At 39.8% G+C, this 16679-nt stretch overlaps 2 protein-coding genes across 2 annotated transcripts; one reads left to right on the top strand and one right to left on the bottom strand.

Moving 5' to 3' along the window:
- Nucleotides 1-2991: 2991 nt before the first annotated feature.
- On the bottom strand, nt 2992-8551 carry LOC146308984 (GTPase IMAP family member 8). Its single transcript, XM_084745255.1, has 5 exons — nt 8404-8551; nt 7407-8087; nt 6355-7065; nt 4809-5471; nt 2992-3832 (listed from the first exon to the last, which is right to left on the bottom strand). The coding sequence occupies exons 1-5, from the start codon at nt 8426-8428 to the stop codon at nt 3138-3140; spliced, it is 2775 nt and encodes a 924-aa protein (XP_084601381.1). The 5' UTR covers nt 8429-8551; the 3' UTR covers nt 2992-3137.
- A 3225-nt stretch (nt 8552-11776) lies between these two features.
- On the top strand, nt 11777-14233 carry LOC146308983 (migration and invasion enhancer 1-like). The gene is made up of 4 exons (XM_084745088.1): nt 11777-11903; nt 12143-12240; nt 12351-12427; nt 13298-14233. The coding sequence occupies exons 1-4, from the start codon at nt 11872-11874 to the stop codon at nt 13379-13381; spliced, it is 291 nt and encodes a 96-aa protein (XP_084601214.1). The 5' UTR covers nt 11777-11871; the 3' UTR covers nt 13382-14233.
- The last annotated feature ends 2446 nt before the right edge of the window (nt 14234-16679 follow it).

The raw sequence follows: 16679 nt of genomic DNA, 5'->3' as shown, positions 1-16679 counted from the left end.
TTTCCTTCATGGTTTCATTTATCAGCAGCGCTGCAAGAAATTACCAACACAAACATTTTAATTCAGCTTTAATGTTCTCTATAACTAAACTTTAGACAACTAAAGCAGTGTTTCACAAAATCTTTATTCTGGAGAGACACTTTTTTCAAAATGACAAACTGGTGTGACCTAATTCACAACAGGCCTGATCAATAAATCCTGGGAAGAAGTGATTTGTGCATAAATGAACACTGTCGAACATTTTTTCTGCCATTTCTGCATCACATTATATTAACTTGATGCATGTGATTGAAAACATATACACTCGACGTTAAAGGCACAATATGCAGATTTTTGGCAAATCCTACTGATTCTGCCTTTAAGTCAAGATTTTGTTGTATCTTATACTGCAGTTATGAAGATCTCATTACTCTGACTGACACTTGTGACTCACGATGAGTATTTTTTATTTCTATCATGTTTTTGTTTTCTCTGCAAAAACAGGCGTACAAGAAGCAGCTAAACAAAACTCAAACTGCAGGCTCCTACACAGCAGTGGGTCAAACATATAAATCACCACAATGCAGGCAGATTGTGCGTGACATCGCCTTTCATCATATCTGGTTATTGAGGTTTAAATTTTTCAGGCGGTTATCTCTCGCTGCCATGTGGAGCCACGGACGTGCAAAGTTGCCCATAATGCAGCTTCAATAAAACAGATGGAAACACATTTGATATTGCTTCAATACATCAAACCTGAACAGAGATACGAGTGGAAACAGAAAAATGACGCTTTCAGGTTTCAGATATTCCACAGTTTCATTTACAGATCAGGAAACGACATCAAACAACTTTACCTGCATCGTAAAATCCAGCTGGTGTTACCGTACATTTAGATCTGTTGGTATTTAAACAGCGTCGACAGCAGAGGACTTTGACAGCGTTTACTCTGCAGAGAACCAGCAGCCTCTGTATTCTGCAGTCGTGTGCGTCTCTGTGTGTGACTCACCTTTGGTTCTGATGAAAAAAGGCTTTGAATGGAGGCTGTAAAGATTGGTTTCTTAACAAAGAAAATGTCATCTGGGTCAGCGTCCTGTTTTTAACCACTATCAGAGCGGCTGGTTTTGAACTTAGAGAAGCACACGTGTGCACAAATGCACACGGTTCATTTCAACCTTTAATGTGAGTGACTTGTGAGAGAAACATGCAGCCAAATCCCTGCTTTGTCAGTTATGTCTTCCTCTGGTTAAACTTCTCCTGGTGCCAAACAGATGTGGAATAATTTTACAAAAAAATGTGCCTTTTATTTTCTGTTTAGATCCTGGATCATCCTTAATACAGAGACTTCCTGTTAAAGCTGTGTTTTGAGTGTTACACTATATGACCAAAAGTGTTTGGACACACCTTTTGTGCTTCCAGCTTCCACTTTTTTTTAAGTTCTTCATCCTTCCTCAGATACTGAAGGGTAACCAGATGTCCTGGAAAATCCAGGACAGTCCTGAATTACAAACAGTTGTCCTGAATCCTGAATCTTGTCCTGTTTGTTCCCAAAATAAACCAGATGGTAAGAAATCAGTGATTCCCACAGTGTGAGCTGTGAAGGCCCTACAGGCCGGCATGCCAACTGGGGAGAAAAATGAAAAAATAAATAAATAAATAAATAAATAAATATAGTTCATCCCGAACCCAACTGTGAAATATGTGAGAAATAAGACTTGAGCCAACCCGGGATCTGCTCACCCTCATGCTGATTCAGGGTTGGGTTTATTTTTAATACCTGTGGCGACCTTCATGGAAGAGGAACAGCACCCTCTGTAGATATTATCAGCTCATTCTGAGGTTCTTCTGTCTTATTTTCAGGTGATTATACACCAATGAAAACATACTTATAAATATAACAATCATTTTCTGCTTTATTCTGACAATAAAAATTGATTGCATTAAGCTGAAGTCTTTTTAATGTTCTTCCTTCTGCACAAACACTAACAAAGTGGATAAAATATTATTTAATATACCTTTCCAGAACACATCACATTCCCACTTCCTCAGTCACACTCATCGCCATTTTCAGTTCATTCATCAGATGATGCCCTCAGACTTTTTTCTCCTGCTCCTGCCACTCCCTCCTGCCCTGCAGTCAAGTCATGGGTGGAAACATGCACAATAAAAACAGCCCTTCAGTGTCTGTCTGAGGCAAACTCTTCATCACAGGTTAGTTAATGATGTTACTGAGTAAATGACGTGTGCTGATTGTGTCTGTAGACCAAAGTGAATCAGAAAAGAGTCTTGGTGACAGTTGGACTTAAGTTTTTACTGTGACAGAATATGATCCTACCATAAAACACCTGATTTTAGAATGGAGTTTGGTTCAACAGCACAAAAACAGCCAAATAAAGTGTCTTAACAATATAAAAAGTGACAGATACACATGAAATACATGAGCTGAAGATTCACCTTCAATCAGCAGTTACTTTGAGGATTGAGATTAAAAGTACAAAATATAATAAGACTTTTTTAATGGACTACTTTTTTTTTCTGGGGACCCACTTTTTTAAAAATGACAAACCATTGCAGAATTTCTTCCATCATCTTTTATTTATTTGGTGACCCAAATAAAATCTCCTGTGACCCCCCTGAGGGTCACGACTCAGGGTTTGGGAATGATTAATGAATCAATAAGTATGATCCAATAACATCAAATACTCTGAAATTCTGCATAATGAATACTTTTACTTCTGGTACTTTAAGTGAATTTTGATGCTGCTTGAATGCAGGACTTTTACTCGTAACATGGTATTTATACACTGTGGTACTGTTATTTTTATTTAAGGAAAACACAGAGTTCTTCTTCACCTCTGCAGCAGTGTGATGGTTCAGTGGCCACATGGCCTACTCTTATACAAGAGCTCCCCCTTGTGGAGAAGTGTCAGAACAAAATTGTGGCCCCAGAGAGTCAAAGAAAGTCATGTTTTTACTATATCCTGGAGAAAAACAAATCCTCCTTCAGGGCTTTGATCAACTTTTTCTGACATTTTATGGCACAAACAGCTAATTGATTAGTGGAAAAAAATATTGCCATATTGAACACCAGTTGAAAAGTAGGCCCAAACATGTGAAAACTGTTTGGATCTATTTTCCAGTTGACAAGCCTGACTTGTTTAGTTTTTTTCTCTGACTTGCTGTATTTCCTTCCAGCTGTTCTCCAGACTCGTCCTCAGCTCGGACAGATCCCTCCTGATCTCCTCGAGCAGCTCCAGCTTTGAGAGTTTCCTGTCGATGGATGCGAGCACCTCCTCCTGCGCAGCCTCCTCCTCCTGCTGCTCCTCGGGGGGATGATCAGGCTCAGCCGGCTGAAACGACCCCATGGTTTGTTCCCAGACCAGCTCAAAGTACGAGTCGATGAAGGCCTCCAGCTCCTCCAGGCTGCTGTGGTCCGTCCAGCGGTCGATGAGGGCCTGCAGACCTCCACGCTCGCCGAGCTTCCTCAGAGTCCGCTCTCTCAGTGCAGGGTGACACAGGGACTTCACACTCATGACGTTCTCCTCTGTGAGCGTCCTGCGTTGTGTTTGAGGTGAAACCAGCAGCTGTTTGGATGAGAAAAGCTGCGCCTGGCTGTCACCGTTCTGCCTCAGGTGGAGATCATCAACACAGAACCCTACAGGCAGATTTATCATCCACCTCAGTCTCTGTTTCCCAGAGAGCACAGAGACCAAACAGGACATGACACTGTCTCTGTCCAGGATGGTGAGTCCAGTCCATCCTCCTGTTCTTCCTGCAGGCAGCGCCACGATCTGACCCCCCTCATCTGAGCAGTTCAGTGATGTCTGAGCTCTGGAATCAGCTGATTCAGTCACTGTGAAGGAAATAAGTGTCATTTCATGTGAGGCATAAAGATCCCACCCAGCCTGAGAATAAATCTGCTTATCTCTCTGTCACAGATCCTGCTACCTCACTGTTTACTACACCATAAACCAGTGATCCCTCCCCACGACACACCTGGTATCACTTCTACACTACAGAGCTTTCACTACAGTCACGCTGTGTGTTTTCTCCACTTCTCTGTTGTATGTTTTAATCAGAGCCTGATAAAATCACATCATGATGTTTTATACAGTGCATAATTTCTACGCACATATGTTTCATTATTCACTTTTTTTTGCATTTATTGACATTTATCAATGTTCTGTGCACATTCTTAGCTTTCTTACTGTTTTGACTGAGTTTGAGCTCCAGAAAGATTCAGTTTCTTTGTTAAATATCCCCCCTGATGTACTTCTTCATTTACAAATAAAGCAGATTTTTAGAATTTTGTAATTCTGAGTGTGGTTCTGTGGTTTTGTTCTCCCTGCAACAAGTTGCCTTCAAGTTTTAATGAAGTCTACAAAAAAACACTCATTTGGTCCAATTAAATGTCTAAAAATAGAAATCCTAGAGGGAGAAGATAAAAATATGTCGTTCACGTCACCTTCTCTGCTCCCATCTTAGTTTTTTTTTAGTTTTGTGTTGGATTTTAAAGTGCACAGTCTACCATGTTGTTGTTGTTTCGAGCCAGAACAAATGAAACATGAGCTTGCAGAATCAGCTGGTTCTCGGCCTAAAAGATCAGTGAAATGCCTGAAAAAATAAAGATAGTTTTCTCATTGATATCCTGTTAGCTGTTGCACAACCCCACAGATTTGTCTTGCAACCCCTTGAGGGATCTCTACCCTGAAGTTTGGAACCACTGCTCTAAAAGAACCAGTGCCATTACAAATGTTAGTGTAGAATAAATTGAACCTGAAGTGACAAAACACTGTGAGAGAAAACATGAGTGTGTGAGTTTTACTTACAGCCATTGGACAGCTGGTGTCTGCAGCTCGTAAGCACCTTTAAATCTCTTTTATGCAGCATCACTGCATCCGCCTGCTGCTCTCCTGCTGGACAAACACTTTCCCACATGTGATCACCTCTGTGAAGAACAGCCAGCCTTTCTTCAACCAGCATCTCCTCGATCAGTTCGATTAGGTCTCTGACCTGAGCTCCATCCTCCCGGTGTTTATTATCCAGGACGTGATATCTGTTCCCACACTTCTCCACCAGCCTCTGCAGGGCTCCTCCTTCACTCTCAACGCGCTGCTCGATGCTCGTGTCGCCCAGCCAGTCACCGTGGCTGAACAGGACCACAGCTCTGCTCCACATCTGGCCTCCTCCTGCCTCCAGCTGTTTCTCCATGGCCTCCCAGTGTGCGTCTTTGAATGAGGAGCTCACATTGACGACCAGGAGGAGAGCGCAGGATGGCACGAGGAGGTCAGAGGTCACAGAGAAGCAGCCTGGTGTGTCCACCACTGCCACCGTCACGCCGCTGATTTTGGCTCGTTTTTCAGAGCAGGAGGTGGTTTGTGTGTCGGTGTGGAAACGATCTCCTCTCAGGATGGTGTTTCCACAGGAGCTCTTGCCTGTTTTCCTGCCACCAACAAGAACTAATCTCAGTTCTGGAAGAGGATTGAGCTTCTCTGTTGGAGAGAAGTTTTACAAATCTGTTAGAAATGTGGCAAACAAACTCAGTCTGGTTAAACTGTGTCCAAAAATCAGCTAAATTAAATACTGTTTATCAGAGGGGGGAAGTAACTAAGTACAAATACTTTGTAACTGTAGTTAAGTAGATTTTTCAGGTATCTGTACTTTACTTGAGTATTTATTTTTCTGATAACTCTTAACTTTTACTCCCAACATTTAACACAAATATCTGTACTTCCTGCTCCTTACATTTTCAAAACAATACATTTGAGGGGAATTATGAATTATTTTTTTAATTTTGCAACATGCACACTGCCTTCCTGACATCAAGACTGATTTCAACCTGAATAGATGGGACATAGGAAGGATAATTCCTCGGTGTATCCATCAGTGCAGATCAGGCAGACTGATGTTACAAGACGTATACGATGTAAAAAATCTAAAAAGTCAAAAAAGATCAAACAAGCCAATAAAGATGTAATGAAAGGAAAAATAGCACAACAACGCAAAAAACAACGTAAAAGACAAAAAAAACAACAAAAAGCAATGAACAAGATGTAACAGGAAGAAAAACAACATGGACCAAGATATAAAATGATGTAACAAAATGAAAAATTGTAACAATGTAACAAGAAGAAAACAAAAAAAAAGAGGTAAACTCGACCTCAGAGAAAAGCTGAGGTTCAGTTGTTTTGCACAGAAACAGTCAGTCACTTTAATACTTTGATTATATTTCAGAGCCTGTACTTTTTCACTTTTACTTGAGCGAAGACGTTGATCAGTACTTCTAGTATCTGAGTGTGTACTTTTGCCACCTTTATTTAATAATAAATGAAATAAGTGAAGCAAATTGATGCTGAGATGGTTTATCAGACTCACCCAGCTGAGACCTCGCCATCTGCCTTTGTTTCTCCTTCTTCATCAGTCTCTCCTTGGCTCTCTCCTTCTCTTTTCTCATCTTCACCTCCATCTGCTCCATCACTTCTCTCTTGATCTCATAATGCCAGCCACCGTCGCAGCCAGCCAACATTTCTTCAATCTTTCCGATCAGTTCTCTGACTTGAAACCCGTCCCCTCTGGTTTTATTGTTTACAACGTGATACCTGTTGCCGCATCTTTCGACGAGCCGCCGCAGAGGCTCCCCCTCGCTCTCAATGCAGTACTCGGTGGTCGTCCCTCCCAGCCAGTCTCCAAAAGTGAACAGCACCACGACTCGACTCCAGACGTGCTCACTGATCAGCTGCAGGTGTTCCTGCGCCGCTCTCCTGTAGGTGTCGCTGAAGGCTCTGTCCGCACGGATCACCAGCAGGAAGACATGAGGCCCCGGAGGACAGAGAGACGAGCTGAACGCCACCTCCCTCCGGTCGAAGACGGGACTCTCGTCATAACAGTAGTTCGTCCACCAGCCCGGCGTGTCCACCACGGTCAGCTGTCGCCCAAACACCACACCTGTCCCAACCTGGCACCGGGCCGTCCTCCTCGGCTGACGGCTGCTCTCTCTGCCCAGGATTGTGTTCAGTGTGGAAGTTTTCCCAGAACCCTTTGCTCCCACCAACACGATCCTGATGTTCGTAATGGGACGCAGCCGCTCTGAAAGGATGAAAGTGGAAATGTGGAACACTTCAACATTTTGGGAGGCACACATCTTCACTTTGTTGTTGAGAATTAGTTGTAATTCGTACGTAACAAGACAAAAAAACAATGTAACAAAAGTTTTAAAAAACACATTGCATAATAAGACAAGAAAAGGACGTAACGAGACAAAAAATGATGTAACAAGAAGAAAAATTATGTATCAAGATGATAAACAGAAAACATCAGTCAGTCCAGGTGACATGTGACCCCTGACTGTGGTGAGCTGGTGGATTCACACCTGTACCTGTGATCATCCAGTCCTCGTGTTAATACCAGGATCAAACTGATGAACTCACCTCTCATGAGAGATCTGTGTTTCTTCATCGTCATAAACCTGTGCTGAACTCTCTCCTCCACCCTCCTCTTCTCCTCTGCAGTCGCCTGTAAAATCTTTTCCTGCATCTCAAACACTCTGTTTCCATTTTGTGTGACGAGTTCCTGAATCTTCTGCAGCAGCTCGGGGACTTCAGCGTCATCACCGAAGGTAACGGTGTGACACCTCTGACCGCACTTCTCAGTGAGCCAGCAGAGGGCGTCACCCCCCGCCTGCACCAGCTCCTCCGTGCGTTTAGACCTGTCTGCAGAGACGAACACCACCATGCAGTGACTCCACACCCTCTCACCCAGCAGGGCCACGTGCTCCTCCACGGCCCTGCAACGCTTCTCCGAGAAGGCCGAGCTCGCTTTGACTGTGATCAGAAATGCGTGGGGGCCCGGTGAGCACAGAGAGACGCTGCTGACGATCTCCCTCTTCACCAGCTCGGACGTGTCCTGAGCGCTGAAGTCGCACCACCAGCCGGGAGTGTCCACCACCGTGAGCCACCGCCCGGCCACCGCGCCCAGCCTCCGGGAGCACGACGTCCTCTCTTTGGTGACGAACTCCTCTCTGCCCAGGATGAAGTTCCCCACAGAACTCTTTCCAGAGTTTCTGCCACCAAGAAGGATGATCTTTAACTGTGACGTACACCAGCCGTCCCCTGACAAAGACAAATACATAAAAAACAGAGAGACAGAAAGAGGGACAACATGGCTGAGGTTTTATTTGTCTTTTGTGAAAGGAAAAGACAAAGAAACTTTTTGGCTGAAAAAAGCAGCGATTTAGATTTATCAGCTTAATCTCTGAAAAATTATAATCTATAGACCGAACAAGTGATCAAATAATTGAGAAATTAAGCAGAAGATTAATTGATAAAGAAAATAGTTGCAAGTAAGAAGTTGTTTACATTTTCATCTCAAAACCTTTAAAATGAAGAATCCAAGTCAAAATCCTGGAAGTTATTAATAAAAACTTACATGTTGTCACTTCGCTGGCTGCCATCAGACATTCATCTGATAGATTTTAACACAAACATCATATATTCACGTCTCGTCCGTGTTCTCCGTGTTCTCTGTGTTCTCTGTGTTCTCCGTGTTCTCTGTGTTCTCTGTGTTCTCCGTGTTCTCTGTGTTCTCTGTGTTCTCTGTGAAAGAACGTGACCAAAAGAGCAACAGCAGAAGTTTTATGCCTTTATGAGTCTGAAGGTTGTCTGTAATGAGTAATCACAGACAGTGAGGAACCACACCTCCCAGCAGGCAGGTCGACAGTCCACTCAGTGTGTGAAGCATTTATCATTGACCAAACACACACACACACACACACACACACACACACAGAGCAGAGTCAATTTACAACCAGGAAACAAGAGAAATAAGTCCAAAACAAGAAATATAATTTCAGGTACTTGAGTTTTTTAAAGGTGTTTATGTAAATTCTATGTATATTTAGATATTTTAATGATGTTCTTTTATATCTTGTTTTTCTGTCTCCATTTTATTGCACCTTCTGCTTGTAATGTTTTCTTTCAGATTTATTTTCTGTATCTTAACTTGTGAAGCACTTTGTAACTTGTAAAGTTTATTATTGTTGTTGTTGTTATTTTAGTATACTGTAGTTCAAATGGAAACATTGCACTTTTTGCATTTATTTGAGTTACTTTACTGATTAATATTTTAACAATTAAAACATCTGGTTAGTAAATGAAATATGATGCATATTGTAGGTCAAAACAGTACATAAAATAATTATAAAAAATAATAGCTCTCAAACTCAACTCAACTAAATACAGCAGGAAAATTCTACTTACAACTATTATTATTTTTATTATTATAGGGGGCATTTTACTGCAGTATTCTGATACTTTAACATACGGTATGCACTATGATACCAATTTTTAAAGAATTTTTTGCAATTTTTTGCAATAAAATAGACCAAGTAAACATAATTTAAAATATTTTTTAGATTTTTTTTCACATTTTATGGTGTGCTACCTGTTTAAAATCTGAGTAAAATTGATTAAAATACTTGAAATGGAACATCAGAAATCTATCAAACCAAACTATTATACTGCTCATTAAAGTAAGACAGTGAGTCACATTTCAGTGTTTGATCATTTGTGTTTTATTTTAATGGTTGCACATATCAAATAAAGTAAATTTAACAATTATACATTAAACTTTACTCGTCTATTATTGTGAATCTGTTTTTTCCAGATCGTAAAATGACAGAAAAAGATGTTTTTAGACGACAGAGATGGTGGAGCTGTGAGGAAGACCATGAATTCAACATGAACTCCAGAGTCATGAGATAAATTGTAACCCAGCTGTTTGTGTCCTCGGGCAGCAGCACAGTACCTGAGGTTTAAGGCCACCAGGGGTCACCAAAGCTTCACAGCAGATGTAAAGGCCTTCCTGATTTTAAGAGCTGTAAGAAAACCTTTGAAATATATATACAGTAGGCCTATATGTCAGCATTTCATTCACCTCTGTGGAGAAAACTAAATGTTGTTTTTAATGCTGGTGTCATTATTTCAGAAATAAAATCTGACAGGATGAAGGTGCGGTGAAGGAACGGTGCAGAACAGAACACAAACAGAGTCTTCAGTCACTGTGAAAACAGCCTGCAGCTGAAAAGCTCTCAGTTACAGAACAATAACCAAGAATCACTGAGCTCTAAAAAAAAAACTATTCAATAAGAATGGTTGTTAGAAATAAAAGAAAATACAGACAAGCCAACGACAAAAAATTATGTAACAAGATGAAGAACAATGACGTAACAAGACAAAAATGAAAAAAGTGAAGAAAATACACAATAAAACTTCCCCCTTTCATGAGAAAAGCTCGTAAAAGGGGGAAAACTCAACTGTGATGCAACGAACAAGAAATAATCTGCTCAAATTTCCTCCAAATCACCTGTTTTACACAAAATGTCTGCAGTTATTGTGTTCACTGTTGGTTTCAGTTGTAAAATTGATCATTTCTGTGCATGTGCTCTTATTGTTATGCAGTGAATATAACATGAAATATCTATCAAATATGCGTTTGTCAAGACTCATCAGTTTACCTAATGATAGAAGCTGCAATATGTTTCATATTCCAGTCAGCTTGAGCCTTTCGTTTCAGAACTGTTCTTATTTTATTTCATATCGAGTGATAACGAGTCCTGTGATCTGACGCCAACATGATTAATTATTTCTATCATTTATAATTTACACAGCTTTTCAAATTTGTTGATGAAGTAGAAGTTACTCCTATATTCAGCTGATTAAGTGAGAACAGATGAGCTACATAAACATTAGAAAACAGTCATATGTTTCATGTCAATTACATGATCAGACGTGTTATGCAACTTATAAATATGCAAATTGATTTTTTTTTTATTAAATCACTGAGATCAGTTGAAGTTCAGTGAATCTGAGACCTCTGGGGTCCTCAGGGAATTTTAAGGTTCTTGCTTATATTTTCATTTTCTGTTTCTTTTCTGGACTCCAGCTCATTTCAGATGTGTTTTTATTCCATTTAACTAACAGTTATATTTATGATGATCACTTAAAAAATTACATAAACTAAGCCAGCAGTTTATAACAGCAGGTTATACAAAGTCTTTTAAATATGCTTTATGTCAACCTGTTGCAAAATTCAAATGCTGTTAAACACTTTTACTTTTGATTCTTTAAGCAGATTTTTCTCATTAAACTTTAACTTTTTTATGTTGGATGCTGGACTTTTTCTTGTGATGGTGTATTTCTAACATGTGGTATTGATATTTTTTAGCTAAATACTTGTCCCACCACTGGTATAAGGCCCAGTAAATGTTTTCAGATGTGCTGAATTGTATAAAGTTAGAATAAGAGAATAAAAGACCTGGCTTCCCATGGTGCCTTTCAAAATAATAGCATGTAATCACGGCAGTCATTCTTTTTACTCTTAAAACATACAAAGTTGAAAATGTGGATTAAATGAATTCAGTTGTTTTTGGCAGTAATGTCCTGCACTCCGCCTGTTTTCACGTTTGGACACATTTTTAAACCAGTGATCAGTCTGACAATATTTTTTCCACTAATCAATCACTTATTTGTTCCATAAAATGTCAGAAAATAATCACTGTCAACAGCTCAAAAATATTCAGTTTACTGTCAGTAGTTAAAAAGTAGGAGCCCATAACTGAATACTTAATTCTTCAGTTTATCAGAGAAGTTCAAATTTAAAAACACCAGATTTGGAGATTTTTTTTTAGGGAAGGTATGAATATTTGTAATCTGGAAACTTTATGCCTTTACACTGTAAATAATAGTCCCCTTATATTTGGTTCCGGTCAGCTGCTGTATCCAGGGGAGTTTAAACCCCGCCCCTCTCCGCGGCTCGGTGTTATAAAACCAGCGCTCAGTCCAACCCTCACGGATCTGTGTGAACCGCTGCGCACCCAGAAGAAGAACAACAAAAACAATGGGGGGAGTTAAAGTTGAAGTCGAATACTGGTATTTATACCTTTAACTCTACTCTGTTTCATTTTGGTGAAGTTTTTAGATAACTTGCGTGTGTTAATGTCGAGGTTCGCACCATAAATCCTAATGAAAAAGCGGTTGTTACGTAGATTAGCATCATTAGCTCACAGCTAAGCTAACGTAGCTAGCTCGGTGACTGGGCAGCGCTGACTGACTGTGGCGTGTGTATTCTGATATCTGGTGTTTAAAGTACGTGTGTTTTGTCTCTGTAGTGGCGGATGAGGGTACGAGCCCCGCTATAAGGAGCTCGCCCACACCGTGAAGGTCGAGTTTCAGGATGCGGATGTGTCGGGCACCGTGGGAAGACAGGGTAAGACATAAATCAGGCTAACACAAGACAGATGACTGAACTACGACCCTGTACTACTAAAGGCCAGAGAGAGCATGACATAAAATCTTATTTCCTTGTTTATTTTGCAGGAAGCTTTGAAATTCAAATCAATGGACAGCTGGTCTTCTCCAAGCTTGAAACTGCTGGTTTCCCATATGAGGAGGACGTGAGTAACATATAGTTTCTGTATAACTTTATTTATAAAGCACCTTTAAAAACAAAGTTTACAAAGTGCTTTAACAGACAAAGCAAAAGAGCAGGAGGCAAAAACAACAGAAGGACAACTGGAGCAAGAAAAAATAAAACTGAAGTAAAACCAAGACACTGAATATCATAATAAATAAAATGGTAAAAGAGAAGAAAACATGAGATTACATAGACATTACATGATGATTAGTTAATATAAACAAATAAAAAGAATGAAGTAAAACAACATAAATAAATATTATATTATAATAAGTTCATTAGAATAGTTCTCAAAAATCTCTCACTCAAAAATGGAAATTGAACCATAATCTACTCACGTTAATGCTGACTGAAGGTCAGGTTTAGTTTTTTAATCTTCAAAACACAATGAAACGCCTCCATACTGCTCGTCTGGTTTAATCCAAGTCTCCTGAAGCCCTGACATGCCATTTGCACACCGTCACACCACACACACACACTTCAGACAGTGTGTGTGTGTGTGTGTGAACGTGGCTCCATGTGAAGATTCAGGCTAAAAACATGGTGTAAAAAATATTTTTCAACTCAACTTGTCATGTTGGAGCTTTGTTTGTTTAAGACACGATTTGGTGACAGTATTTTTTCCAACAGTGTTTAACATTATCAATTAATAAATTGTGCTCAATTTTAACGGCTGTCTGAGAGTTTTCTTACTGTTAGACTAGTCAACTAGTCTAAATTAAATTTTGCGTTTGATCTACAGGGAGAGTATTGACGAGGAACATCCCTAATCGTTACGTACCTCATACAACCTTAACACTGGTCATAACACATAAAGCACAACAATAACTGCTTTTGTTTCCTGCCACAGATCCTGAATGTGATCCAGGACGCCTTCGATGGGAAACCCCTGCAGAAGATCACCAGAAGCCGTGTCCGATGTGTCATCATGTAAAACCTCCCTCCGCCCCGCTCCAACATCAGCAGCATCAAGATAGGCCAGTGCAACTTTTTACTGCCAACGCCACCACGGGTCTACCTCAACCCTGGGATGGAACCTCGCTTTATACGAACCCAGCAGAGATGCATTACGACCACTAGGTGCTCTGCTCTGCCATCCGGTTCCCCTCTCTGTTCTCGTCGTGGTTCTCCTGGCTGTTAATGATTACTGTAGCCTAAAAGTTTAAAGGGTTATGGTATGATGAGTCCATCCATGGAGTTCAATCTTTATGAGAACGGAGACAGGGAGAGGATGTCGCAGAAATGTAAGAGGGAGTTCACTTTTATTTTACTACAGCCTCATTGCCTCGTTGATCTCACATGCAATTAACATTTTTCTTTGGATGCAGGGGCAACGCAAAGTAGTCGCATTTTTTAGCATAAAGGCTCTTTAAAAGCATTTTTCTGGGATTGACTTATTTCTGTACATGTTGTGTATAGTGAAGCAATGTCATATAATTTGTGTTTGAATGCAAAATTAAGCTTTTCTTTGTTTATACATATCAAATTGGAATAGTTAAAAACTTTAAAGCGATCGTCTGTGATGCTGCCGTCGTGGGCAGCAGCTCACCTCTGCCAAATGTCCCGATCTGAATCTGTCCTTCTGATTATAAGCACTTCTGTCATTTCAAACCTGGTCCAGTACGAGAGCGATCATCAGAAGTGCTTCTGAAGACCACCGCCCACTGGTCTGTCAGCTCACATGAACTTAGATGTCAGCTCATTTTTTTTTTTTTTCTCACAAATCATCTCGCATTGTTTTCTCTGATATCAGAACTGACCCAATAAAGATAACGGTTGTTTAAGAGCTGGTGTTTGTCACTTTTTCATGATGTCACAGCATCTTTTTCTTCTTTTCAATCCACCGTGCGACGACATGCAGACATTAAAATTATTATACAGGAATCTTCTCTGAGTGTTCGGTTCTCCAGTTTTGCATGTCTTCATATCTGATGGTGTTAAATGAGTCACATGTGTTTATCATACGTTTCCTAACCTCTCACAGGAGCAGCTTTAATATTAAAGCTGCTCCTGTGAGAGGCGTCGCTGTTTGTTTGTCAGGATTCAGTCTCCTGACAGCATTTCACAGCAACTAATAACTTTTCACTGCAGTTTTCTGTCTTTGTTCGCAGTTGGTTTCAGTTTCTGCACCTACATGAAAATGACATTTCTTACAACATATTTACATCAAGTTTCATGTCCAGGTGTCCAGTATTGTGACGTATTAACTCGGGCTGCAAATTATGAGCTCATTGGTAAAATTAATGATCAATTAATCGATTAATCATGCTTAAAAATTCTTGTAAAATTTGCTCATATCAAACTAAACCAAATGTATTTATTCCTGCTCAGAGTTTTATTTCCAGCATTACAGGCACCCTTAGAAAAAAAGCTGCTAACTAGAACCATACGGGGTTCTTCAGCTTGTTTCTGTAGGAGAACCATTTTTGGTTTCTGTTAAACTTTTTTGTAAAAGTTCACTTGGAACCTTTTCAAACAGTTCTACATAGAACCCAACATAAAGGGTTATACATAGCACCATCTGTGAAGGTTTCACCCAGAACCCCCTCTGGAGGTTCTGTCTAGAACCTTTCTGCCTTTCTAAGGATGCTAACAAGAATCCATCCAGGGGTTTCAACCAAAGAAACACATTCAGGATGTTCTACTGAGAACATATTTACATTCCAAGGATTTTATCTAGAACACACCCAAGGGCCTCTACTGAGAACCTTCTTAATTACGGCACAAAGAACCTTTGTTCGTCAAGAGTTTGTCAAGGATCTCAATGCTGGAAGAACTCTTTCTTCTATGAATGGGTTCTTAAAGGAACCTTAGTCTTAACAAAGAACCCTGGACAAGCCCTTTCTTCCAAAAAGGTTTCTTCAGAATCAGATTGTTCTGTGTAGAACCCTTGAGCTACATAATTCAGATGTTTATTTGAAAGTAGATCAATTAAATGTTAAACGTCGATCAAATTCTTAACGACTGATTATTATCATCTCTAATATTGACTCTTAATATATTTTTTGAACTTTATGTTCCCCCGGGGGAACCACAGATGATTTGACCACACAGAGGCTACAGTCCTGTGGTTTCTGATGTTTCCACTACAGATGAAACACATCATGAGTTCCACCAGTGTTCTCATGCTGCAGGTCAAAAGACAAATCATTTAGTTGTCAAGTATTTTTTTCTACCACTTCGGTTCCACTGAGGGGCGCCAAATCCAACAAAGACTGACATTTCCACTCCTCTGGTCCCACCCTCAAAAAAGATATACTGTCCTCCTGAGGACAAATTTAAAGTGAGACATCAAATGAGGACATGAGTATTCAGTGTCCTGACAAATACTGTTAGAACCCTGAAGGCTGTTTTCAGTTTGTTCTGCTACAGACTGATTTTTATACAGTAAACAATGAGAACGTTCTATTTAATTTGTGTTATTTGAAGTAGTGGTGTGACTCTACTGTATTTTATTTTTGTATATTACTCAATTACAAGTAAAAGCACAAAGTATTCATCTCAAAACCTACTCAGCGTATTAGTTAATCAATCATTAATCATTTATAACATACAAAACATGTTTTTATTTCCTGATTTTCTTTTTTTTAGTTGGTTGAATTCTTAATGACAATTAATTGATTAATCAATCAGGACTCAGCTATGGGTTCAAAAGTAACTTAGTAGATTACATCTTGCAATGCATACTTAAGTATGAGTAAAAGTACAGACTACTCACAAAAGCTACTTTATTGTAATTTGAGTGTTTGTAATTAGTTACTTCCACCCCTGGTTGTAACTACATGCCACAAATTTATTGGCAAAAAATTTTGAATTTTTTGTCAGAAAAGGCAAATACATCAACTGAGAACTTGCTAACGATGTTATAAATAAAGTTTTTCTGTGTTTTTGCTGCTGGTTGATGGACGGTAGGTTGTGTAGTTTAGTGTGACTAGGTGGGTCTTTGCTGCTGCTTCTGTGTCTCAGTGATAACTGACAGCAGGCTGCTTGTTCTAAAGCTGATAGAGACCATCTGTCTGCTCTGCATTAGTCCCACAATGAGACGTTTGGACGTGGACACCGACTGTAACGTGTATTTGAGTTGAATCGTCTGAGCTGAAAACTTTTCACTGCACACAGTTTTTCAGAGATGATTTAGTTCAGTTAGAGATGAATAACATGTATTTTATATTGGTGATTCATTTCTATCACTTTGAAGACATTAAATCAACGCTGTCAAATAATAAAACATG

Source organism: Lutjanus erythropterus, chromosome 19 (genome assembly GCF_056507025.1).
Source record: "Lutjanus erythropterus isolate fLutEry1 chromosome 19, fLutEry1.hap2, whole genome shotgun sequence".
Taxonomy (NCBI): domain Eukaryota; kingdom Metazoa; phylum Chordata; class Actinopteri; order Lutjaniformes; family Lutjanidae; genus Lutjanus; species Lutjanus erythropterus.
The sequence above is the reverse complement of the archived record's forward strand: the minus strand, read 5'-3'. Positions and strand labels throughout refer to the sequence as shown.